This window comes from Hippoglossus stenolepis, chromosome 13, assembly GCF_022539355.2.
Source record: "Hippoglossus stenolepis isolate QCI-W04-F060 chromosome 13, HSTE1.2, whole genome shotgun sequence".
Taxonomy (NCBI): Eukaryota; Metazoa; Chordata; class Actinopteri; order Pleuronectiformes; family Pleuronectidae; genus Hippoglossus; species Hippoglossus stenolepis.
The window spans coordinates 16,094,417-16,120,785 of NC_061495.1; the positions used below are offsets into that span (position 1 = coordinate 16,094,417).

Below are 26,369 nucleotides of genomic sequence, written 5' to 3' on the forward strand. Positions count from 1 at the left end.
AAGCATTGCAAGAAATAACAGCATGCCATCAGTGTCTATATTAAAATGAATAAATCGCGACGTGCTGCAGAAGAGTTGTGCAATGTGTTTTAATTTTCTGGGTGTGCATAATATAAGAAACATATCCTCTCATGTATACTGTATGGGCAGCTTGTGTAGAGTTTTCAATCGTCACAGGTTTTTGTCAAGAACAGGAAGATGTTTTTATGAAATGAGTTTATTCAATTTGCTGTAAATGTTTTTACAAAACAATGCATTTTGAGCACAACATCAGTAAGAGACAATGATCTGAGGAACTGAGGAGTGGACTTTATTTCATGGCAGGTGTTGCTCAGAGAGAATTAACTTTCCATTCTCAAATGCCAACCTCAAAAGGTCTCATCTGCAGAGACCTGAAAATCTTTTTTGAGCTGATCTCACCTGACGTTTCTTAACCTAAACAGCAAGAGTTCTAAATGAGTCCTATTCAGTGCTCTGATGTATTTGAACTGTGTATGTGTGTAAATGGCTTTCCTACCTCTTGTGTCTAAATGCAGTGGTTAATTCTTTACCTTTGAGGCAATATTACCTTTCACTGATGTTTCCATCTCATACACAAGGACCTTTGAAGGTGTTGTACATCCAGTTCACGACTGATTCAAGAACTTGGCTGTTGACATTTTCTGAGAGAAGAGAAGGTCGTCAAAAGGCAAAAGGTTAACATAAAGATTGGGGACAATTATGACCATAGACTGTTTATAAAGATGGATGGTGTGTCTCCACTTCCTCCCAGTGTCCAGCAATGAAGACAAAATATCCTGGATATGAAGTCTTCCATCTTGAGCATCTAGAGCAGGAGCAATCGGGCGTTGGAATCTTGAACGCACATCACTGTAATGAGTACTGCCTAAAATGACTTAAACCATCTTTGAGAAAAATGTGTTTAACATGTAGTTTGACTTTTAAGTTTGGTCCATTCCCATTCGTTAACATACGGGAGGGGGGATGTATTGTCTATACTGCAGCCAGCCACCAGGTGGCGAGGGAGAGGCTTTGGCTTTTCTTTTTGGGAGCTGTCAGTGCAACAGAAGGAAGATAGAGTTTAATTATTATTTGGAAATAAAAATATAAAAAAACAAGCGCAAATGCCTCTGTACTGAAAGAAACTTGTGATTAGGGTGTAAAACATCTAGCAACTAATTCCACACAGATGTAATTTACAATATACATATTTGATAATGGATATCATTTATATGTATATAGTATATTTCTGTGCTTGAATTTATTGGTGTGAATGTTAAAAGGCAGTAATTTAAGTGTTTTCTGCTATTTTTGGGCCAACAACTCCTGCATACTTCAACTGGTTTTAACCATTCAACCTTCAAAATGCCCGGCTCATTAAGGACATGTCTGCCTTTCTTCCTTTAACTAAAATTTGTTATCAATTTCGGAATTTTTTGATAATTTATTAAAATATTTAGTTCTTCTTTTTTCGGTCTATTGGCGGGTGGCAACCAACAATGTGACCCCAGGTCGGCTAAAATGCAGATCTTGTAAGTTTATGAAAACCAGGATGTTTTCATACGGTGGTTATGTTTGTACTTGCACTACTCTGGTGGTTCAACCGTCTGGGAGACGTGCAGCATAGTTGCTTGTTGAAGTGTTTGCTGAAGCTTTTGCTCATCAGGTAAAGAGCAAACGGGTTCACACAGGAGTTGGTGAAAGCCAAGATGCGAGCACACACACTAGCAATGAAGTGGCCCAGCGACGTGTCCACCTGGTCGTAGTTGAAGGAGCGGTACAGGTAGATCACGTGACTGGGCAGCCAGCAGATGGCAAACAAGCCAACAAACACCAGCACCGTTTTGGCCAATCGCTTCCTGGACTTGATCTGAAATGAGAGAGAGAAATGATTTTTACAAACAAAGCTGTATAAGATAAGTAGGTGCATACGGAATGTTTTAACCATTTGTGTTTGTTATTACTTACTTGTCTTTTTGTCCATACAAAGATAAGAAAAGATTCAAATCTTATTTGTTTAAAAAAAAGCCGTGTAAAAACTAAAATTTTTAGTTTTACATCTATTTCTTGAGAGGAAATACACTGAACTCTCTGAGAGACTGTTTGGATTTTCTGTCGGACACTTCAGATCAGGAACACTACAATGTTTTCCTTGTATTTGGATTCGTGATCTGTTTGGTTGTTCACGCTCCATTTTCTTTTTTCCTTATATTTTCTGCCTTGATTCGTTTTTTCTTAATAAATTATCATTCACCGAACAAGCTGCAGTGTCCTCTGTGAAAACCTGTAACAACCAGCAGTGTCCAAGTGTAGAAATAGTCCTGAATTTTACAGCCAACAAAATGGCAAAATAGTTTTTAGGCTCAAGTTTGTTTGTAGTTGTAGGAATTAGACAATTACAGGTAGGCTACTATTAAATGTTTTATCTTTTGGTAGAACCAGGCCCGTGGTTTCCATTAGTTTCAATATCAAACTTCTGATCTGACTCTCAAAAGAGAAAGAATATTTCCCAAAATATCGAACCAAGTATTTTGGGGACTTAATAGATTTGAATTATTTCCTGTTATGGTTCATGTAAAGACCATGTAAGTTAAACAAACAGAGGACTCCTCACAGAGACCTGTTTCTGGAGGTGAAGGTGTCCTTCAGCCGGGATATCCACAGAGCTTCTGAGCAGGCTGCGAGCGATGAAGCAGTAGTAGACAGATATGATGAAGAGTGGGACGATGTAGAAGATGAGGAAGGAGGCGGTGGAGTGGATCTGTGGGTGCAGCTTCCTGGCGTGAGGGTAGGGCGCACAGGTCATGAACGTCTCATTGGTGTGGCTGGTGGTGAAGGCGTGCAGGTCAGAGAAGACAGCTTCAGGAATCGCCAGAGTCATAGAGAGCAGCCAAATCACCCCCACTCGTAAACAGATGCTGGACCTGTGGATGTCCAGCGGCTTGACGATGGCTTTGTACCTATAGGACGAGGACAAATTTGTGGACTAGGCCAACTGTTGTAACCTGTGCAGAGTTTTAAACTGCAAGTGGGCCGGCTAATGAAGCTTAGCCGGCCCTCAGCTAGCATAACACACCTGAACGTACAACCAAATTGTTGATAATCAAAGTTGAATTGTGGGTAGTGTAGATGTATGAAAAAGTTTATTTTTAAGTCGATATTGATATAATACACAATGGTCCACTGTGACAGTGTTGCAGGAGTGCAATACTAAATCTACACTTTGATATTGTAATACAGGTTTTTACAGAATGAGCAAACCCCTGTATTCACTGAGAGTAAATTTGTATTTTGTAAAAAGCATTGCAAGAAATAACAGCATGCCATCAGTGTCTATATTAAAATGAATAAATCGTGATGTGATGCAGAAGAGTTGTGCAATGTGATTTAATTTTCTGGGTGTGCATAATATAAGAAACATATCCTCTCATGTATGCTTGTGTTGAGTTTTCAATTGTCACAGGTTTTTTATCAAGAACAGAAGGATGTTTGTATGACATGAGTTCTTTCAATGTGCTGTAAATGTTCACTCACAGTGATGGTGAAAATGGGGGTGTGTTGAGAACTTGATTGATTTATTGACACACTTTGTTTCTGAAACTGTGCTCGGACAAAAAATTGTATTTGAGCACAACATCAGTAAGAGACAAGGATCTGAGGAACGGAGGAGTGGACTTTATTTCATGGCTGGTGTTGCTCAGAGAGAATTAACTTCCAATTCTCAAATGCCAACCTCAAAGGTCTCCTCTGCAGAGACCTGGAAATCTAGTTTAAGCTGATCTCACATGACGTTTCTTAACCTAAACAGCAAGACTTCTAAATGAGTCATATTCAGTGCTCTGATGTATTTGTTTTTATTTGTACTGTGTGTGTGTGTGTGTGCGTGCGTGCGTGCAAGTGCGTGTGTGTGCGTTTATCTAAAGTTATGAGGGCCAATTTTGGTTCAATACCATCATTGTGAGGACATTTTGATGTTGTGGGGACATTTTGGCTGGTCCTCACAAATTCAATGGGCTGTTTGAGGGGTAAGACTTGGTTTTAGGGTTAGGGTTAGGGTTAGGCATGTAGTTGTGATGGTTGAGGTTTGGGTAAGTGGCTAGGGAATGAATTATGTCAATGGATGGATGGCAACCAACGAAATGGTGCATTACTGCCATCTGTTTCCATCACAGGGCTCCCGTGATGTAGAACCTATGAAGGATCTACCTCCTTTACACAAAACCCATTCCTTTGATCTGTGATCATCGTATTTGCCCATGAATACCTTGACATTGACATTGATTGCCACTCTTTAGTAAACTGAACAAAGAAGAAGAATCTGTACCAGAGTGCAGCTGTATCTTGTCTTTAGAGATAACGGACCGTCAACTGAGAAGGGACCAACAAACTCTCGAAGTACATTTTCCTGAAACAATATCCAAAATGTACTCAATAAGAAAACTGGTACGATTTTCTCGTTTGTCTTTTTTCAATGCTCTTGGCCAGCAAGCTTTTCCCTGTTATGTATTCATGTCATGAAGAATTTGAATTACAGTTTATCCGTACCCCCAAAAAACTCAATAGATGTGGAGCCCAACACTTTAAAGGAATAGTTCACCCAAAAATGATAATTCACTCATTATCTACCCACCCCTATGCCGATGGAGGAGTGGGTGAAGTGTTTGAGTCCACAAAACACTGCTGGAGTTTCAGGGGTAAACAGTGTAGCAGCCGAATCCAATACAACTGAAGATATTAGTGAGCTATCTTCAGACGTAAAAACACAACAGAAAAAAACACAACAGGTCTCCATACTGCTCCTGTGGTGTCATCCAAGTGTCCACAAGCCCTGACATTCATATTAGACGCGGAAAGAGGTCATTTGCACCTTGTTTTAAAGCATTAATGTCCGCTGCTATCTTTCCGACGAGGTCCATTCAGGGACCGTCAGAAATGCTACCGTCCACTAGCTTAGCCATTTCTGGTCGACTTTTTGGCGTAAAACAAGGTGGAAATGACCTCGTTTCGAGTCGAATATAAATGGCGGAGCTTGCAGATACTTGGATGACACCACAGGAGCAGTATGGAGGCATGTTATGTCTTTTTCTGTTGTTTTTACGTCTGAAGATAGCTCACCAATATCTTCAGTTGTATTGGATTCAGCTGTTGTTACACTGTTTACCCCTGAAACTCCAGCAGTGTTTTGTGGACTCAAATACTTCACTCACCACTAAGGGTGAGTAGATAATGAGTGAATTTTCATTTTTTTGGTGAACTATCCTTTTAATTACATGATGGTTTGCTTTTCATGTGATATGTATGAATTTGATTTCAAGGCTGTGGTTACATGTTACTCTCTGTTGGGTTGTGTTTCAAGTAGCCCTGTCCTTAGACCAAAGTAGATCTAGCTGTAGAAATATGTGTTATTCTCCCACCTTGTGTTGCTGCGGGTGTGAAGCTGTAATAATGATTTCATGTTTGTTTCTATCTTTCAGACTTGTGAACCAGTCCTGTTTAGGGCCACTGATTACAAACAGCTCCTGGAAACTGTGAAGGGCCTCAGAGATTCCTTCTATAAAGGCAGGGCTATGATTAAGACTGTGAAGGATTGGGCTCACTTGCATGAAAGCAAACAAAGCAAGCTAAAGGAGGAGCTGAAAAAAACCCATGCGCTTCTTGCAAGAGAGACTGAGAAAAGACGTGCATGCACCAAAGCCCACATCAGCTACCTGACTGAGCTTGCTCAAAAGGAGAACGAGCTGAAGAGCAGTGAGCTAAAGTGGAGCACAAAAGTGCAGTCTCTTGAGGAGGAAAATCGGTATCTCCATGAGCAGGATGACCTGCTGAAAAGCCGACAGGGCCAGCTTGAGGAGGAGCTGAAACAAACACATCAGCTTCTCAAGGGAGAGACTGAGAAAAGGCATGCACCCACGTCGGCCCCCGTCGACTGCCTGACTGAGCTTGCTCAAAAGGAGGAGCCCCAGGTGGAGCTTGATAACGTGAACCTGAGCCAGGAGCAGGCTCAGAATGAGGAAGTGTGCATCACAACGGTGCAGAAGGTGGAGATGGAGAGCAAACTGCCCACAGAAGAGTTAATAGAGAGCAAACTGCCAACAGAAGATTCAATAGAGAGGAAACTGCACACAGAAGAGTTAATAGAGAGCAAACTGCACCCAGAAGAGTTAATAGAGAGTAAACTGCACCCAGAAGAGTTAATAGAGAGTAAACTGCACCCAGAAGAGTTAATAGAGAGCAAACTGCACCCAGAAGATTCAATAGAGAGTAAACTGCACACAGAAGATCGGATGGAGAGCAAGCTGCACACAGAGGATGTGATGGAGGAGGAGAAAGACAGGAAGCCAACCAGAAAAAGAAGAAGGGGAAAGAAGGGGAAGATCCAAGGAGCAGATCTTCCCCTGACAAAGCCCTGATTTATAATACTGATTTATAATGCAGAGAAAACCAACTAACTACCAGGGCTTTTTCTTATATCACATTATATTTTTTAGAGAACATGTGCAACAATGATCTGTCTACAAACCAAAAAGAAGTTTTATGCTACAGTCAGCTTCCCTCTTCTATTAGTGCTTTTGTCTTTCGACCAACAGTTATTCTTTTTTTATGAGCAGATTCTTACTGCATCGATTATATTATTTGTTTTCTGTGAGGGGAAGTAAGTAAATGAAAAATGATATTGTGCATGTAACTGTGTAGCAATTTGAATAAACATTGACACACCTCTCCATTTATGTTAGACGCAGTCTTTTCTCATTTGCTGATGTGCTCTGCTACACACATCTATTACACTTCGATCCATCCTGAGAGAGGGATCGTTCACATGTGGCTCTCTCTGAGGTTTCTACGTTAATATGTTTTTTGATAGTTTTCCTCTCTCTTGATGAGGGTCAAGGACAGAGGATGTGGCACCTTGTTAAATCCCTATGAGACAAATTGTGATTTGTAAATATGGGCTATACAAATAGAGTTTGATACATTTTTGGTTTAGTTTGTTTCTTTCCTTCCACTTTCTGACCTACACATAGCGAACTGAATATTTTTACCCATTGCTTCTCGAGATTGGGCCATTTTTCTGAGGTGAACTAATCACCAATTGCTACCATGCAGTTTTACTCTATTTACCTTCACCTCTGCCGTTTCTATTCAGCACTGAACCTGCCAGGGTAAGTAGTATTATGCACATCACTACCTTTCTGGAGACAGGAGCAGGAAACAGGCGAGAGGAGACAGACTGTCTGACTCTGTCTCAGGAGTAAGTGGTCTGAATTCATCCAAACAAGGATTTCTCTCTCTCTCTCTCTCTCTCTCTCTCTCTCTCTCTCTCCTCGCCTGCTGGAAAGATCTTACAAAAATCAGATGTGCTGTCTGACTACTTTTCTATTGTAAATTATTAATTCCTCTAAGTTTAGAAAAAACTAAAGTTAGTTGGCTGCATATACTTGATGACTGTTCTTGAAATCGTTTTACCTAAACCTCACCAATATCACCGGGTACGTGGACATGTGTGAGTTAGAAATTTTAATATTAGAGGATCATGAAATAGCTTGAATGATTCGTAACATGACGGAATCTGATGCTTCCTGTTCTGATGCAATGTCAAAATAATAAATATAATTCAAAGTAATGCTGTGGGGTTGTAGGTTTCCCTGCAGGGCACACAGGGTGCATGTGTACTATTTGTAGCAGTGGGGTCTGTGGTCATGATAATGCATCCAGGATGATGCAGAGACTATCTCAGACCAAATTCACCAAATTAAAACCAAATATATTCTCTCAAAGCATTGGATTCCACAGTAAACTCATTGAAAGAATTTCTCAGTCCTAATAAAATTTGCAGACTTTTTCTTTTGGGGTGAAGTTTTATCCTGTGCATTAAAAACGTGATTTTACCCAGTGCAAGCTTCATATCACATTACATCAGTAATGATTGGAACAAGAGACAATAATGTAATTCTGTTTTCTTCTGCGTGGATTACATTTATTTTAAAAAACCCATATGTTTGAGGTGTGAATCAAGAAGTAATTTTTTTGGGGGGTAAATTCAAATCATTTGTTGTCCTACCGATCAGCGGAGAGAGCAGTGAGGGTGAACACGGAGACTCCCACCGAGGTGAGCTGGATGAACGGGATCAATTTGCACCCAACGCGGCCAAAGAGCCACTCGTCCACCAGGTAGCGGCTGGCGTCCACCGGGGCGCAGGTCACCAGCAGCAGCAGGTCCCCCAGAGCCAGACTGGACAGGAACAAGTTGGGCACCGTCCGCATTGACTTCACCAACAAACACGTCTTCATTAAAGTGACGTTTCCGACCAGACCCACGATGATGATGATCCCATAGACGGCGGCGATCACGATGCCGGGGAGCCAGATGTTGTACTGGTGCTGCTCCGTGGAGTCCACAGACACTCTGGACACATTCAGAAACACTGGACCCCTGGTGTCCTCGGGGTCTGTGAGAAATGAGTCCTCCAGAGACATAGCAGGGAGGGGACAGAGGTGTCCAGCAGGAGAGTCTGGTGTCTCCTCATGGTGACTGGCTTTTAAACTACACGCCCTCCTGCCGGTGCGTGCGTCATTTTACGCATTAAGCGCTAAAAAGCTTTCAAGATTGCAGGGGTGGAATAATTGGTATGAACGGCTTGAACATACTTTTTTTTTCTTTCAAGGTTGTAAAAAGCATATTCCACATGAATTGCTCAAATGATCAGCAGTGTATTTAGTTCAGGAGGGAACACACACTCCACAGGAAACGAGTTGCTTCTGCCACAGCTCACTTATCGAGCAGGAGGCTGAGGGATTTGTCATCTTCTTCAGTGTGGAATTAAAGGTCAAACCAATATTTTTCATTTTTCAAAATGACGGCAGTCTCCATGCAGTTTCCAAATCTGTTATGACCGTGTGATTAAATGCAGACCAGGAGTCAGTGAACCATTTTGAAGTCAGTTAATTGCAACTTGGGGTGTAGTTGGTTGTGGCTTGGCTGGAGGAGGGTTGGGGTTTGAGTTTGACTTAAGGGAACCGGAAACGGTGGAGAAGAGCAGGTGGTATCAGAGCAGGATGAACGGCCAAAGCTGGGAAACCCAACAGGCCGGATCCAAGGTGAACAGGAGTCATGGACCTTGTTGGCACAATCTGACTAGAAGCGTTTGAAACTTGGCCGTAGGGTGCTCATTATGTGACTGAGCGATGTGGTGGTGTCTGGATGAAAGAGACTATGGTTTTATGTTACGATGCATGTAAAGCATTGATTATTTGGTCAGCTGCAGGGAGGTTAAATGGCAAGAGAAGAGAACACGGAAGCCTTGCCCAGCAGATGCACGCACACACACACACACACACACACACACACACACACACACACACACACACACACACACACACACACACACACACACACACACACACACACAGGAGGACAGGAGAAAGCCAAGGCCTGTACCCTGACAACATCTCATGCTGAAGTCATAATGGGGTGTTATTTTACTGGTGCTTCAAATGGCTCCAACTGGGCCCCATAATCATTTTCTAATATAAATGCAAATTGAGTTTTTCGGTATCAAGACTGTAGATAAGACAGACGAAAAATGTGCTTCTCGAAGCATGACTTGAGCAATTTTCTCCGACATCTGAGAACTTTACTCCAAATTGACTAAACATTTTTTCAAAGAACAAAATAGCCACAGAGTTACTAATTCTCAGAAGTATTTACCCACCAAATGTGTATAATTTGTTTTTCGACCATTTGTGTAAAGACCGAGGGCGGAAACGGCCATCAACCAGGAACGAGAATGAGAGAGAAACCGATACTGATTCCACCGTCTGCTTTTTCGAGTCATAACCAGATGGACCAAATTATGTTTTTCAGAGCTGCAACTTCTTCTATTCTTCTTTGATGTAAAGGCAACCCCCCCCCCCACACACACACACACTCACCATCTCTTTCTATCCATTATCCTCCCACACTGTCTTTCCATTTCAGAAAAGTTTTTGTTCAATTTGCATTTCTTTTAGCTTTATTTTACTTTTTTATGAAAACAGTTGCCCTTTTGCAGTCAAAAACTTAATTAGTTGTAGATTCATGAGACGACCTTTATTCCAACCTCCATATCTACGTGGCATTTGTCCTCTTGTTCAACTCCTTTCAACCTATTTCAAATTATGATTCAAAGCATCTCACACACAATCTTGACTTAGATAACTACTTGAATCATCATGGAAATGGCACGTAGCGTGATAACGCTGTACCAAACATGGCCGACCTGCAAAACTCAGAATATTAAATGCTTCAGCTACTTTAAAATGGAGCAGTTCACTGTGTTTTATTACTATGACATTATCACTGATGTGTTTTGGATTTCAAATTGTCAATTGTGAATATTATACATTAAAGCAATGGTTGTCCAACTAAGGGTTGGGACCCTCCAGGGACACAAAACACCGAAACAGGGGTTGAAGATGATTTCCAGAAATCAAATAAAACTTAAAAGTAAATAGAAAGATTGAATATGTCCCCCTCTGTTTATGGGTTTTGGATCTTCTCAGATGGTGATCTCCAGGCCTTTACTGCAGCCACCTCCAGCTCTTCAGCTTGTTTTTGGGTCTCTTTGCCTTTAGTCTGGTCCCAGCCGGTGGAACGCAGCTCAGGTAGACTGAGAGGTGAACGTGTCAGCCAATTTTATGGAGGATATTCAAACTCTTCACCCTGAAAAGCTCCTTAGGCGATTCGGTCATATGTTTAGTATCATTGTTGTCCTCCTCCTGAGCACATCATATGCTTCTGTATACCTCTCCATCCATCCTTTTGCTTTTGTAAATCCCTGTGTCCTCGCTCCACTGACAGCCATATACAGCACTGACAGAACCTGCACATGTTTGACAGGTGAGGCTTTGGGTCAAGAGCTGTTCCTTATATTTCTCCACAATTTCCCATTTCATCAATTTTCAACATGACTTTGTCGATTTTCTTTTTGTATTTCATGTGAACTGGCCTTTCTGTTTTTGAGGTTCATCAGCATCTCGTGGTGACTCATCTGAGGTCATGGTCACACAGTTTTCTCCTGCTGTGAAGTTGTACAACGTTCATCACACATATGATTTTGACCCACAACACTTGGGCCGCTCGGTCAAACGGCTCATCTGCCACTTTCTGAAAGACCTGAGTTTACCCAACTGTTGATTTTATAAAACCCAACTACATTAGATTCAAGATTCAAGATTCAAGAGTTTATTGTCATATGCACAACAATAACATTAAGCAGTCGCTTGCAATGAAATGCTTGGGTCACAGGCTCTCTTATAACAATGCTCAATCAAAATTTAAAATTTAAAATAAAATATACATATCTAAAATATATATATACACCTAAAGAAAAAAAGAAAAACAATAGTGCAAGTGTGTGCAATAGTGCAAATATGCAATAGTGCAAATATGCTAAGGTGCAGGGTTATGACAATCTGTCAGAGTTATGACAGATTGGAGGAGACATTAGACATCTCTCTCACTCTTCAGATGGACAGACAACTCCACTACTGTCAAATCTCAGTCAACTCTGAGCAATGTCTCAGCTTATGTGCACAACTGCTCAGGATTACGGAATAGCCAAGTCTCCAATTACTTCTGAACCCTTGAAATTTGGTCACTGTGTGTTAGAGGGGTTTTATTTCTTCAGCACCATGGACAGCAGCCGGCTAAACTGAGGTCCTCTGCCGCCACCTGCTGGTACAGATGAGGAGCTGCCTGACTCATGCAAGGATAAACAGTCCATCTTCTTTCCTGAACTGTAGCCAAGTGTTTTAGTTGCCTAACCCTAAAAAGTTTGACATTTTGAGAAATATGCTTTATTAGCTTTCTTGCAGAGAGTTGAATTAGAAGTTTTACACTGCTGTCATGTCTGTACACTTAATATGGAGCTACTGTCTGAAGCAAGGACTGGCAAATGAGAAACAACTAACCTGGCTCCTCCAAGAAAAGTATACAAACACCTTCAAAGTTCCTTTAATAACATATAGTAAGATCTTGTTTGTCTTCTGTGTATATACAAATACCGACACGTAACAATGCCACATTACTGCTTTACTAGTGATTATATGCTTGACTATCTCTTCATTGAGAAGCATCTTTGTTTTTTTCAGCCCAGTTTAGACAAAAACCAACAAAACACACTTACTTCCACACTAGGAAATCCTTGATCTCCTTCAGAAATTACATTCACAGCCTGATAATGACAAACATAGATTTGCTTTACATGAAAACATATGTAAATCATAATCTCTGGCAGCAGCCTCCCCTTCAGATAACTTTACTCATGATCATATTTTGAAGTTATAGAATAATAAATCATCTCTCATCGTATCATCATGCAACTTCACCACTAGATGTCACTAAATTCTACACACTGAACCTTTAAGAGTGAGCAACTAAGTGGGCCCTCTTCCATGTAATCCACCATGTTGCATCGGCATGTTTCTACGGTGGCCCCAAAGGGACAAACCTTTATGAATTTGGAGGGAGAGTGGGAGGCATGTGGTCTCAGTTAGTTGAAATTTTGCTGTAGAAATCCATCGCACCGTTATTATAATATTTAATAAATTCCCGTTTCCAGTGTTACCTTTGATATAGAATAATTACATCTATCTGAATCGCTAGAAGATTATTCATCTGTACACATCTCAAAGCCGAAGAGGCTCAATTGAATTTACACATTCATTCATTTAGCTCAAACAATGGGAAAAATTTTAAAAACCAAACCAACAAACAACTGAGTCTCTAAATTGTAAAACATTCAATGATTATGAGGCTCAGTATCCGCGTGTATTGATGGAAATAACATTTATAAACGCCTAATTTGCCAAGCACCATACTGTTGACAGATGTCTGAGAATATCAGAGCTCAGCATATGCATAATAGTAGAATCTAAGAAACAGTAGATGGAAATATCCATGTCACAACTGTCACTTACGTCTGTAGCAGGCAGTTGTTATTTTTGTAATTGGAGAAAAAACAGGACCATTAAGAAAAAAGATATCTTAATTTAAGTGTTTTACAGTTTATTGCTTCATATGGTTCTTTATGTTGTATTTTATCCACATCTACAAGTCCTATGTTCAACTTCATCTTTTGTTTTCATAATATCACATACAACAGTGACATGTGTGGGACAGAATAGATGAAAAAACACCAAACAAACTAAATAAAAATGTATAACTGATATCATTATATTACATTACATTATATTTCTTTCATATCAATGCATGATATGGGTATGATAATAAATCCTTATTATAATTATTATTATTCCTTCAATATTAAAAACTCCATATAAAAATGAATTAGTAAACATAGCTTCCACTCGCTATCACTGTCTGCGGTGCGCACAGGAGAGCGCGGCGCCTCTGTCGCCCCCTGCAGTCTCTCGCCGGGACGACACCTGGCTGTGAAAACATCCAGCCTCCCTGCTGCTGCTGCTGCGGCGGCTCGTGCCCCCGACTCCCCGCCGTCCAGTGTGGCCAGAGACCGACAGAGCGCTCTGTGGCTGCGGGATGGATGAACGGGCCCTGAGCGAAGCAGCGCGCCGCGTTCCCCAGATGGCGGAGTGAGCGAGGATGCGCCTCCCCAGTTCCATCTTTGTGTCGGTGTCCCTGTTCACGGCCGAGACCACGGCGGCTCTGTACCTGAGCTCCACGTACCGCTCCGCCGGAGACCAGATCTGGCAGGGGCTCACGCTCCTCTTCACGCTCATACCGTCCGTGCTCGTCCAGCTGACCCTCACCTTCATCCACCGGGACCTGAGCCGGGACCGACCGCTCATCCTGCTGCTGCACATCCTGCAGCTCGGACCCATCGTCAGGTCAGTGGGGACTTGTTTACTTGTGTCTCTCTAATGTTCGCCCCCCCATCCCATACACACACACAGAGAACCACAGTGTTTTTCATCTACTCTGCACCAGGCCATGAAACCAGCGTCATTACGCACAGGTGTCGACTCCACGGATGGTTGCTCTCGTTAAAAACATGTCCGGCCTCTGCAAACATAAGCTGCTTACTGACGCTGGGATCGAAGCGTTGCCCACATGCCGTTGTTTTCATTTGTTCTCGGGCCTTTTCGCCCCCCGAATGGCTGCACACGTGCCAGAACAATGAAAGCCTATCTGTGGCATCGGAAATAAAGCGCTGATCAATGCTCCCACTCCTCATTGATATGCTCCATATACAGTCTGCTCAGCCCCCACAGTCAGAGCTCTCTCTCTCTGCGGGATCCCCTCCTTCTCACTGTTTGATCGTCTTCGTGGTGATCTCACAGGCCGAGCTGGGGCTGATTTATTCATGAAATCACTCTGCATGAAGCCCGGCGCACATACAGCGGCTGACACGCATACATCAGTGTGGCTGCTGCGCTCTGATGCAGGGACCTTTTTAAAACATCTGCACACAAGTAGAGCAGAGGCCTAATAGGCCTGGTCTTCCCCTGGGTAAGCTCTGCCCTGGTCTGGCTGGACCAGCTGCCTCTGCTGTAGGAATCAGAGCCTAATCCTGCTGTCCACACTGATTCAAACACACAGCCAGCTGGAGATCTGACCACAGGCATCACATGGAAACACAGTCATCACCTGGAATGTGGAAACTAGAGTTGAAACTGTTAGGCCCATTAAGCATTTCATGGGTTGGATTGACTGCATAGGAATCAGCAACTATTTAAGTGATCCATTCATTTTAATGGGTCAAATTTAAAGATAAACATTTGAGGATTTGCTGCTCTTCTTGTCTAACATTATAGTAAACTGAATCTGTGGTTGTGGTTTGTGGGTCTTAGAAGCTGCTTGAAGACATTAACTTTGCATTTAATTATAATAATCAATCAAATCATTGAGAAAAAAGACTAATCAATCATTAAAATAATTGTTCATTGGGGCTCTAATGGAAACACTTAATTACAGTTGAAACGACCAGTCAGGAGATTTACACACAATGAATCAAAACAATCTAATGATAATCCACTAATGTTTTTTCTTTGGTATGTAAGTGTTTGTTCAAGAAACCGTTGTGTGGCAGCAAGTTGCATTATGTTTTGTCAGGAGTTAAGTAAATTGATCAATCTAAAGAAAACACACAACAGGAATGATAATACGTATAAGTGAGAGGTAAACTTGTCAACTTGTATGTAGTTAAAACAAAAGTAAAAACAAATCAGAGGAGGAATTATTATCTTCCAATTTACCTTTTAATCTTCTGAGCATTGACTCACAGGATTTATCTCTACCGGTGTATTTATCCAAAGCTTTAACTGTTTTAAAGTAATGTTCCCAACAACTTCTGTATACATGTTGTTTTTCTCAGTTTAAGTCACAAAATTATAATTTTTATGACATTTTACTGCATCGACCAATATAACAGTTTGTTGTATTGACATCTGAATAATTATTAAAGTCAGTTTTTAAGTACATTATCTATTAACCATTTTATCTGGTTCCAACACATTAAATATTTAAAGTGCCCGGCTTTTAACTGTGTTTTTATATCATTGTGGATTCAGTGTCTCTGGGGTTTGGACACAAAAAAGCAATTTGGAGACGTCGGTTTGGGCTTCAGCAAATTGTGTTGAACTGTCTTCAGACAAATAACAGTTATGATTTTATTAATCAAGACGACAACCATCAGATCAATCTTGATAATGAAAACGATTGTTAGTTGCAGCCATACACGTCAGCTTGTGAGTATAAACATTCAACTTAGCCTTTGTTTTGTTTTATATAAACAGTATTTCCTTTTGGTCGTCCAGTTGAGCGGACGTCTCTCACAGCATATGTTGATTCCCCAGATGTGGCCTCTGTGGACTTGACCCTGCCTCCCCCCCATTTCCCCCTCGAATGTGCATTCGAACGATTATTTCTCAGACCTCCACATCTTCCCTCGGTGAAGAGCACAACCAAGAATAGCCAAGAACCAAGAATGTCACCGCTGGCTCCTTATCTCTGACAGCACAGCCACACAGGGGAATGTCCGCACTTCCTCTTCTCGGTATCATCCGCCCAAAACAACATGTCTACTATCTCAGACATGAGTTCTCTTTGTCTTGTGTCAAAGCAGGAATGACACTGTACGTTGTTAGGTTGAAAACGTCCATCTATTTGGTTTTATTTTCCTCCCGTTTAATCAGCAGCTCTTAATGCTTCACGGCTGTGCTCATAAACACAAGTGCAGTTTAATCAGCCTGTTGAGTGTTTTTGTCTTGGGAACAGCTTCACAAAAACAAAAAATCATTAAATGTTTTCCTGCAGCTTTAAACCATTTGAATTTGTCCTGAGCTCAACAATGTGTTTCACCTATTGTTACTTCTTCTGGATGTTTGAGCTTCGTGGTTAAAGACGTGAATGTACGAGCTGATTTTGTGCCATCGCAACTACTCTGGAGGGGAAAACAAACTAAGCATAAGTAAAATATCTTTCAATCGACACAAACCAAATTATTTTTGTTATTTGTGGACAACAGAAACACGCTTTAAGCATTGAACTTTGTAGCAAACAAGAACGGCACTCTTTCTTCCACAATGGCCGAACAGTCTAATTTTGATAGTAGATATATAATAGAAAAAGGGAATTGGTCGGATAATGTAAATTATTTATTTGTCATAAAACATAGTAAAGAAAGTGGAAAACAAATGGGGATCTGCCTGCCTCTTAATCTGCATCCAAATGTAATGGGTACTTGTCAGGCCCAGGCCTCAACCCTCCAGCGTGTTTGGTGGAAATTAGTTCTGTAGTTTTTGTGTAATCCTGCAAACAAATAAACCAACAAACAGACTCAGGGGAAAACGTAACCTCCTTGGTGGAGGTAACAATTGTTTACGTGTACAACAGCTCGGATTTTGGTACTGAGAGAAAAACCCAGCTCCTCAGCTGCAAAATGCTTCATCAGTCTGTCGCTAACCGAGGTCGTGTTCAGTCAGTTTTCTGACCTTTATCTCTGAAAACAACTGCTGCACTTTTAAAGAAGTGAAACTGAACCAAAACAGTGAAGCTGCTGAACTGAAAACACTAAAACAAGATTATTTGTGTTTTTGTCACTATGTGCGACTTCTAGTAATAATCTAATTTATTGCATGGAAAAAATATTGATTTTTACAGAGTGAAGATTATTTAATTTGATCAAACTCTGTCTGTTTTCAAAAACCAGGTCAAACATAAGCACGTTCACTTAAAACTTACTGAACTCGCCGAGTGTGGGACTGATATTTATCACTTCATCCTTGAATGAGACTTTGGCATTTTTAAAAAAACCTTCAGTGTGCGTGTGACTCCGGTGATAATCAGTCCATCCCTCAGCTCCACTGTGAATTAAAACCTCCTGCCTGGCTGGTTTTAAGTGCTTCTTTATCGACTCGGCGCCGCCTCGACCTCTGGCTCTTTGCCAACATCTGCATTTAAGCATCTCACCAGCTGATGACTGTGACGCAGATCTTCTGCTATTCATATTAACAGAGACACGTAGATATCGATTTGAGACCAGATTTTCCCAGATCTTATGTAATTTATCATTAAAAATAAACCTGATTGTGTATGGGGTATATGCCAATCATTTGGCTGAAGCTGTACTGAAGGTTTTCTAAGTGCTTGAGTAAAATCTTCTCTCCTCCATCAACAGATATGTTTTCCGATCAGTCTTTGAACAGTTTTCACTTATTCATGTTTACCTGTAGAGTGTTGAAATCATTCCTCCTCTCTATGGGCCATGAGCAGATTCTGTTTCTAAAGGGACTCCAGTGTAAAAGAAATGCGGAATATAATCCAGAACCGTAATTAAATGTTCTCTAAAGCTAATAAGAGGCCTCGCAGTCTGAGTTACACAAATTAAGTGTAACACAATACTGCGTCTGTCCTCTCACTCAGCTGCAGCTCAAACATGCAAACTCTAAGATGGAGTTTCATACTGAAAGTCTGTCACTTTTTAAGTTTGGGATGTCGAAGTCAGTAACTTCATGTTCGCTTACACCATCACTTACATTAGAGCTGATTTAGAAAGGTGTAGATTGTGGGAAGAATAATTCTATCAGTGTGTACAAGAGCATGAGTTGTTTTGAGAAAGTACGAATCCACTCTTTAAGTCATATTGTATTTCGTAGTGTCTCTGATGTGCCCAAGAAAACAATCGGTACAGTTCAGGATCTGGTTCCTCTGTAGTTCATGTTACCTTCACCAAGGAGGTTATGTTTTCATCTGCTGTTGTTTGTTTGTTTGTTTGTCTGTTGCTTAGTAAGATAACACAAAAACTACAAGATGGGTTACCATGAACCTTTTTGGTGCAGATCTGGATCAGAAGGTGGATCCAGGATTTTTTACATTTTCTTAAAAAATTGTGAGTTAGGGTGTTTTCGACATTTTCAGATTTCCATATTTCATCAATGAGTGTGTAAAATTTGGTGCAGTTGATTCAAATAAATAAAAGCTGAATGGCACATACAGTCCATGTGCCATTCAGATTTTATTTATTAACTTATTTATTTCCAATCGACAATTACAAGTCGTGGTTTGTTAGTGGTGCAGCATCGGTTCCCAGGGTGATCTAGATAACACACTAATCTGACTTCATGGTACGATTTCCCCTTTTGTAAAACGTTCTAAACAAACTAAACTAAACTACAGGCCCCTAAACGTCAGCATGTTAACTCTGTCATTGATGTTGATGTTTGAATATGAGATTAAATCATTTGTTTCTGTAATGTGTCTGCAGCCCTTCAGTGAGTTCCTCTAAACGTCAGAGAGTCTGCAGCTCCTCATGCTCTCTGTTCTGCTGTTGCACTGCAGGTGTCTGGAGGCGTTCTGTATCTATGGCAGCGTGGGCCGAGTAGAGGAGCCGTATGTCAGCATCACCAGGAAGAAGCAGATGCCCCGCGGGGGTCAGTCTGAGGAGGTGGAGCGGCAGGTGGGGCAGGCGGAGGGGAAACTGTTTACCCACCGAGCAGCCTTCGCCCGCACCTCTGTCATCCAGGCCTTCCTGGGATCGGCGCCCCAGCTCACCCTGCAGCTCTACATCTGCGTCCTGCAGCAGGGGGTGTCCATCGGTAGAGGTGAGGGGGGGAGGGGGGAGGGGGTGGAGAGACTCTGGACTCTTTGATTTAGCTTCAGTTCATCCTAATCAATGCTGCGTCCTGTATCTGATATTGGGGATTCTCTCATCAGATTGATGCAAATCAGGGGTCAGTCTGTGTGAGTGTGTGTGTGTGTGTTTGCCAGTGTTTCTGTCGCTGAGATTAACTCAAGGGATCACACAACATCTGTTCTCTGCATTAGGGTCAAACACAAGAGGTTATAAATACAGTGGGCCAGTTTAATGTTCTCTGCAGCTGCGGCTCTGACACTTCTATTTCACGCCCACCGATTTAACGACCAGGGAGTGATAAACAAAAGCTTCAGGGCCTTGAAGGGTAGATTCACAATTTGTCACGTATGTCTTAGAACCACAGTCAGGTGTCCATATGCACTCTAAAGGTTTAATGTGTGACTCTGCTGCATTAAACCGATAAGACGAGTTGAGTGGTGTAGTTTAATCAACCCAAATGCCTCCAGAAATGTTCAAACCCTGAGAAATCTGTAAATTTTATCAAGGTAGCACTCAGTTTCGCCTGTCAGTGACATCATATTCTCTTTCCACATGTGTCAGCTTTGTGTCTGCCAAATTCTGTAAATTATAATTAGTGGAGGAGATCACAAAAACAATCTGGAAACCGTCACCAAACTGTTATCTATTGTTTTGATTGAGAGACGCCCCTTGTGACAGAAAATCCCATCGACTATTGTGCATTTAAAACATTGTTGGTTGCTGTAACCCCTCCCACCATTCACGCTAGAAGATTCCTTCATTGTGTGCTTTCAGTGCACGTGATGTAATCTATTTATCCTCATCCAGAGTTTGGCAGACGATAGAATGAGGCTTCAGCTACAGCTCATCCAAAGTTACAATATGTTAACTATAACATTTCTTCCTTAGGGATTGTTGAATATAGACAGGAGAACCAGATTTTGTGAAAATCCAAAACACCAAACATTTCCTCACGTGGAAACACTTTCTATCATAGTTGAATTTCTGTTGTGTTTGTGTGTATAAATAGTGAAACTCTATTTTTAACCTCAAACTGTTTTTAGTTCTGTTTTAGGTCACTATCACCAAAGATGTGTTATTTTTAATAGGCATATTTCATACTGTATATATGTATATCTTCTTGGCAGCTTTATTCTCTATATAACATGGATGTGGGTAGAGAGTCTTTTTAAAAGGTGCTGAACAATTGTCTTTCTTGCATAGAATGAAACTCAACTTTCACTTCTGGAAAAGACTTGAGAATGTGACTCTTTCCTTTAATTGATGTCGTCCTCGTATTTCTCTGTTTGTCCCTGTCAGGCACACTGATGGTGATCTCCCTCCTGTCCATTGTGTACGGAGCACTGCGCTGCAACATCCTGGCCATTAAGATCAAATATGACGACTATGAAGTGGACATCCGGCCAATGGCGTACCTGTGCATCTTCATGTGGAGGAGCTTCGAGATCGCCACCCGTGTGGTGGTGCTGGTGCTGTTCAGCTCCGTGCTGCAGCTCTGGGTTCTGCCTGTGGTTATGCTTAACTTCCTTGTTTTCTTCCTCTACCCCTGGATCCTGTTCTGGCAGAGTCACTCGCCGTTCCCCGAGAATATAGAAAAGACTCTGACCAGGGTGGGAACCACCATCGTGCTTTGCTTGCTCACCTTCCTCTACGCCGGCATCAACATGTTCTGCTGGTCGGCCGTGCAGGTGAAACTCAACGACCCGGACCTCATCAATAAGTCCCAGAACTGGTATCGCATGGCCGTGTACTACATGCTGCGTTTTGTGGAGAACGCCTCGCTGCTTCTGCTGTGGTACATCTACAAAACAGACTTCTACAAGTTCATCTGCGCGCCGCTGCTGGTGCTGCAGCTGCTGGTCGCCTACGCCATGGCCATCTTCTTCATGCTGGTCTTCTACCAGTTCTGTCACCCGTGTCGGAGGCTCTTCTCCTCCAACATGACCCAGGGCCTGTGGGACTGCTCCTCGCTTCTGTGTCTCATGTGCAACTCCACTTCACCGCAGAACAGGCCGATGGGAAAGGCCATCTTGGAGCCGCCGAGGGCCTCCACATGCCAAGAGCCGGCCGATGATGGAGCCCATGACTCAGCCAGTGAGCCCACAGACGACGCCCCAAACGACACGACGTATGACATGCTCGACGACACGGTCTATGACATTCCCAATGAGACGGGCAGCAATGTAGGAGGCGGAATAAATGGTGACATCAGCCACACTGTCACCTGCAATGCTTAGAGCATCACAATGTGTACGGTGCCATTCAGAGCATCCACTCTGACAGTTATCATACCCTCAGCTACCTTTTAAGTGCCACATGGATCCGCCTGTGAGTTGAGTTTACATTTTAAATCCTTCAAACTTAATCTCACACATCCCAACTGTGTTTTCTACCATAGCCTGTTACTTCTACACGAAGCAAACATGTCCTTAACTTGAGATCTATCCTGGCTGCAAACATGCTTAGTGTTAATCTGTTTGAAAACAATACAGAGCTGGTGCTCGCCCATCTCATCCCCCAACATCCTGACCGGTCATCCTGCAGCCTGTTACAAATACAAACCCATGGATGCCATTATTTTTCTTAGGTTTGGAAACTATATATGCTGCATCACTGATCACAAGGAGCCATGCATTTTAATTGATTGTATTTAATATGTCTTTGGCATGGAGGTGTGCATGTGTGGAGCCTCTGGTGAGGTGCATTGTTCTCCAGGGGGGAGAGGGCCTGTTTTCAACAGTTGTATTTCTCTCTGGGCCTCTTGCTCGTTTTTGCGGCTGCCAGCAATCAGCTTTTTTACTCCTTGATAAGAGCTTTATCAGAAACACACGTGCTGCTTCCTCTGTATTTGTGCTTGTCGCTGAGACAAGAATCGCCACATGTTGTCGATAAAGAGCCCGTTTAATCACCAAACATGTTCCTGTGAATGCACGCACATCTAAGTGTAATGTTTCTTGCACGTTTACAAAAAAAAAAAGGATTTTAAGTGGCTTTGATTCAACCGCTGAGCAGCAAATGCTGTTGTGATGTAAAATGCTATAGTTGCGTCTGTATGTCTGTCGTCAGTTACATTTACACTGAGTGCACAAATCTGTAACAAAGTATATTTTCTTTTTTTTCACCTTAATGTATAATTGCGTGTGAGGGAATGTCAGTGTTGTTTGACCTGGCGATCCTTTTTGCATTGTATCTGCAGAGGAACGACGACCTCGCCAATCACATGAATGCTCCTGATATTTGTACAAATAAGACGAACAAGCCAAAAAGATAAATAACTTGTGAAACACATTCTGATACATTAACAAGATACAAGGCATACTTCAAAAATAAGAAAAGAAAAAAAAAAAATCTAATAAATTTATATATTTATATGTGAAAGTTGTGTGCACGGTTTTCTTCTTAGATGACAAGCGCTCACTCTATATGATCCTATGCTGATCTCTAGTGGACAAAAGCCCAAACTGCACGCTACTGGAAATATCCCCTCTCCAAAATATTTCATGTCTGCTCAAGAAAGATGGAAAAGAATAACAGCTACAGTTTGTGTTTGTCTGAATACATTTAATGAATCCACAGTTCATGGTCAGTTCTTGGTTAATTCACAAACAGCTTCAATAAACTCAACATACAGTAAAACATTACAATTTCTGAGGGAAAACATCTTGGAAAAGTGCCTTAGTCTTTTGGGACGGATCATTTATACGACTCCATCCTTGAAATACACTCCCTCCTACCTGCACAGCTACAGACCAATATAAATATCAAGAAGACAAATGCAGACGGGCATAAACACTTCACATAAGTAATTCAGTATCAACCAAAACTCATCTTAATAAATGGGAAACTTTTCTCTAGCAACTGTTCAGTCCTGTTGGTTTGGGAATGTAATAAAGGATAAGGACAAATCAGGTTTCTACATTTAAGGAAAGAGTATTGGGACAATTTGAAAGTTGATGGATCACAATATTTAGTGTTAAAACAAAACCACAAGGCTAACACTGACTATGACTTTGCAACTTATTCTCGGAGACGAATCCGCCAAATGCAGGCTGTAGTCTCACAAACCACAACTCTTATTTTGACGTTACGCATTCCCTGCCTGTGGGAAGAAACAAGCCACATGTACGTTGACGTCCACCTGAGGATCTTCCTGGCTTCTTGGTCACAGTGCGACAGTACTAGAGGAAAGAGCAGGACAAAGCTCTGTGCCGCCATCACAGCGCCACAGCAAACACACTGACCACACAGTACATGGTGCGATTCTCCCACCTGACTGTGCAGTTTCCTGAAAACAGCACAAGAAAGTACACTGAAGTCAAAAATAAATTTCTAAGTTATATTATCCCATGAATGATTTGAACAGAATTACTCAAACACAGATATTGGAGCAGAAAACACTGATTGGGTAATTGTTAATAAATATGATATACGATATAGCACCCTATAAATGTTTTTTAGTGGAAAAAAATGATTTGATAGATGACAGTTAAGTTTTAAATGTAATATAAATATTTAAATAATTTGGCCAATTTAAGGTGCCAGTGTTTAAGACAATTGTGATTTTCTCATTCTAAATAAACAATAGAAAAACATTTTTCTATTCCTGAAATAAGATATTGTATATTCAGGTACTAAGTCAGATAGTTACTGGTACTAAACGATTTCATGTGATACCAGCTCTGATTGTAGGTTGTGTCTCACCGTCAGTGGCAGTGTCCCAGTAGCAGGAGTTGGCCGTGTGGAGACCAGCACCGCTCTTCTGCATGATGGTACAGTTTACTACAAAAAAACAGATCAATATCAGTCACACGTTTACCTCCATATCCAACATGAGGTCTGTCATGTGTTAGCATCTCATGTTACTGTATGTGACGGGTGCATGTAGTTGGCTCACCTATGTATTTGAACGAGCGTCCTTGTTTCACCAGGTGTGTCAGAGAGTGCTCCACTATACTGGCCGTCCACGGGTTCACTTTATTCGGATTATAATCTGTCCCTCCGAGGACACCTTCAATACACTGAGACCAAACCAAAGAAGACAAACACCGTCATCACAACAAAGAGTGGACTTACACTGAAATACAGTTAACTGATGTTTCCAGGGATTAAAACTCACCTCTTTAACTGAGACAGTGGCCTCATCAGCATTGAACACAACCTGCAGCTAATGGAAATACATCTGTGTTAGTCTATTTGAATTTTTGCAGCAAGTGTCCTTTTAAGCAGAAAGAGTTTGATGACTTCACATTTTAAAAAGCTTGATTTTAACATAAAGCTGATAAGAAGAAACACAAGAGGGAATTCTGTGCTTTAAAGTTACAGCTTCCTTAATCAATTACTGACAGTAAAATAAAATAAAATAAAACAAACTTATCCAAAGAGCTTTCTGCAACGAGACATTTATTCTCTACAATACACCTCAGGATGTTTACAGTGAAATCTAATCAACAACTGAAAGTTAAAGAAAAAACTACACTCACATCATATTCAAACACTTATAATTATTATATCAATTTGACCACATTTGTGGTTTTTACTCCAACATATATTTGACAACAGAAGTTACTCTATATTTTATGATTGCAGAATAAGATTTAGTGTAGCTGTATTTTTGAAGCACCTTCCAAACACAGAGGTAGATTCAAGGCGCTGAATAACAGGGACATTAAAAACAACAATGTGATAAGATAAAAATAAAAGATTAAAAATCTGAAAAGTAGTTTAAAACATTTTTCAAGCAAAATAAAATATTCAAATAGGTAAATGAAATACAAATGATAAATATGTATGAAAATTGTAAAAATAAATGTGCTTATTTATAGAATATACTGCTTATAGTATAAATATGAATGATCTGACCCCACCCAGCCTGACACACCGTTATCTGCAGCCATAGCTGCTTTAGCTAACACATGCTAAGTGGCTCCAAAGCGTCTCTAGAGTAAATGACAGCGGCAGTTTTGAGGCTACGTATAGTGAGAAACAGTAAAGAATAGTTTCACCTCTTCTCCAGAGTTAAATTCCTCCATCGTTTCCACCACAGACACAAACGTCGGCTTTCCTGTCTGTTGTTCAGATTGTTGTCGCTGAGCACTTCCGGTGGTTTAGAGTCAACGAGCACAGATAAAGACGCGTCCGCTCCTCATGAAGCAGATCATTGGGGCTGTAATGTTGCCCCCCCGTGGCTGAGTCCGCACACTGCACCACACTTGTAACTGTCACATTATATTATTGGATATTAATAAACATAGAACCAGCATTTAAATGCTGTAGTTAGTTCTACTGACTTAAACCTGTTTCAAATATAATCAGGTAGTTAAATGTGTTAATTAAGTATTAACAAAAATCCTCACAATAAAGAATTATTGTTCTCAAATGTGAAATATTATAGGGGAGCTGGAGCCAATCTCAGGTTACATATAGAGACAACCATTCACACTCATATTCACACCTACAGTCAATTTGGAGTCTCCAATGAACTATATCCTGCATGTCTTTGGACCGTCGGAGGACACATGACATATCTGAGAACCATTTCTGTGAATCCCTAACATGTGAAATCTCTACATATGTTAAACATGTGAAATGTAACCTCACATGTATTCTTTGTGTGGATTGTGTTCCTGTAATGAAGTGATGGTCATGACTAGATTTACTTTAGTGCTTTATCCATCAGGGACAGTACAACATTTTTTAACAAAAACATTAATCTGTTGTGCTGTATCTGTTGTGCCTGGACAGATGTTACAGAGTCACACTAAAAAGAGGCATGGAATTGAAATAGGACAGAGCAGAGCAGAAAGGGGAATATTAATGTTGGTAAAGATAAAGTGCGCAGGGCATCATTATGCTCATTAACATGCAACACAGAAGCATGCAATAGCCCACAGAGAGTAACACACATCAAACAGGGGCATAAATATAAATTACTGAGCGGCAAAATAAAAGAAAGCTCATCACATAGGGTTAGGGTTAAGGACAGAACGACAAAAACATGTATAATCAGTTTATTATGAATACATATACAGGGTGTAATGATCAGGTATAAGGTTGTCTTATTGTAATATTCATTTATTCATTTGTGGGGGTTTCTCCTCATCTTATCTGTCCTGTTTTCCTCCCCCAGCTAAATCCACTACTATTACATAAGATGTAATTCTGCAGCAGAGACACAGACTCCCAGAGGAGCTCATAGAGGAAAAAGGGGAAATCCATAATACATAATGTACCAGCAGGGAGTTTCCCAGAACATATAGAGTCCAGCACTGCAGAACAGGG

The 26,369-nt window shown here is 41.2% G+C and overlaps 4 protein-coding genes across 5 annotated transcripts; 2 read left to right on the forward strand and 2 right to left on the reverse strand.

Moving 5' to 3' along the window:
* Positions 1-335: 335 nt before the first annotated feature.
* On the reverse strand, positions 336-8,475 carry LOC118120423 (gastrin-releasing peptide receptor). The gene is made up of 3 exons (XM_035175313.2): positions 8,060-8,475; positions 2,621-2,960; positions 336-1,870 (listed from the first exon to the last, which is right to left on the reverse strand). The coding sequence occupies exons 1-3, from the start codon at positions 8,473-8,475 to the stop codon at positions 1,559-1,561; spliced, it is 1,068 nt and encodes a 355-aa protein (XP_035031204.2). The 3' UTR covers positions 336-1,558.
* On the forward strand, positions 4,358-6,641 carry LOC118120424. The gene is made up of 2 exons (XM_035175314.1): positions 4,358-4,443; positions 5,475-6,641. The coding sequence occupies exons 1-2, from the start codon at positions 4,423-4,425 to the stop codon at positions 6,408-6,410; spliced, it is 957 nt and encodes a 318-aa protein (XP_035031205.1). The 5' UTR covers positions 4,358-4,422; the 3' UTR covers positions 6,411-6,641.
* Positions 8,476-13,364: 4,889 nt separating the features above from the next.
* On the forward strand, positions 13,365-22,727 carry xk (X-linked Kx blood group (McLeod syndrome)). The gene is made up of 3 exons (XM_035175092.2): positions 13,365-13,845; positions 18,797-19,059; positions 20,391-22,727. Exons 1-3 carry the CDS (start codon positions 13,601-13,603, stop codon positions 21,326-21,328), a joined length of 1,446 nt encoding a protein of 481 aa, XP_035030983.1. The 5' UTR covers positions 13,365-13,600; the 3' UTR covers positions 21,329-22,727.
* On the reverse strand, positions 22,632-25,227 carry LOC118120294 (dynein light chain Tctex-type 3). 2 transcript variants are annotated; one of them, XM_035175093.2, is made up of 5 exons: positions 25,094-25,227; positions 24,208-24,255; positions 23,986-24,109; positions 23,793-23,870; positions 22,632-23,376 (listed from the first exon to the last, which is right to left on the reverse strand). In XM_035175093.2, the coding sequence occupies exons 1-5, from the start codon at positions 25,118-25,120 to the stop codon at positions 23,306-23,308; spliced, it is 348 nt and encodes a 115-aa protein (XP_035030984.1). In that variant the 5' UTR covers positions 25,121-25,227; the 3' UTR covers positions 22,632-23,305. The 2 variants fall into 2 exon arrangements, with proteins under 2 accessions (XP_035030984.1, XP_035030985.1); XM_035175094.2 differs by having other exon boundaries at positions 24,208-24,249; positions 25,094-25,215.
* Positions 25,228-26,369: the final 1,142 nt, after the last annotated feature.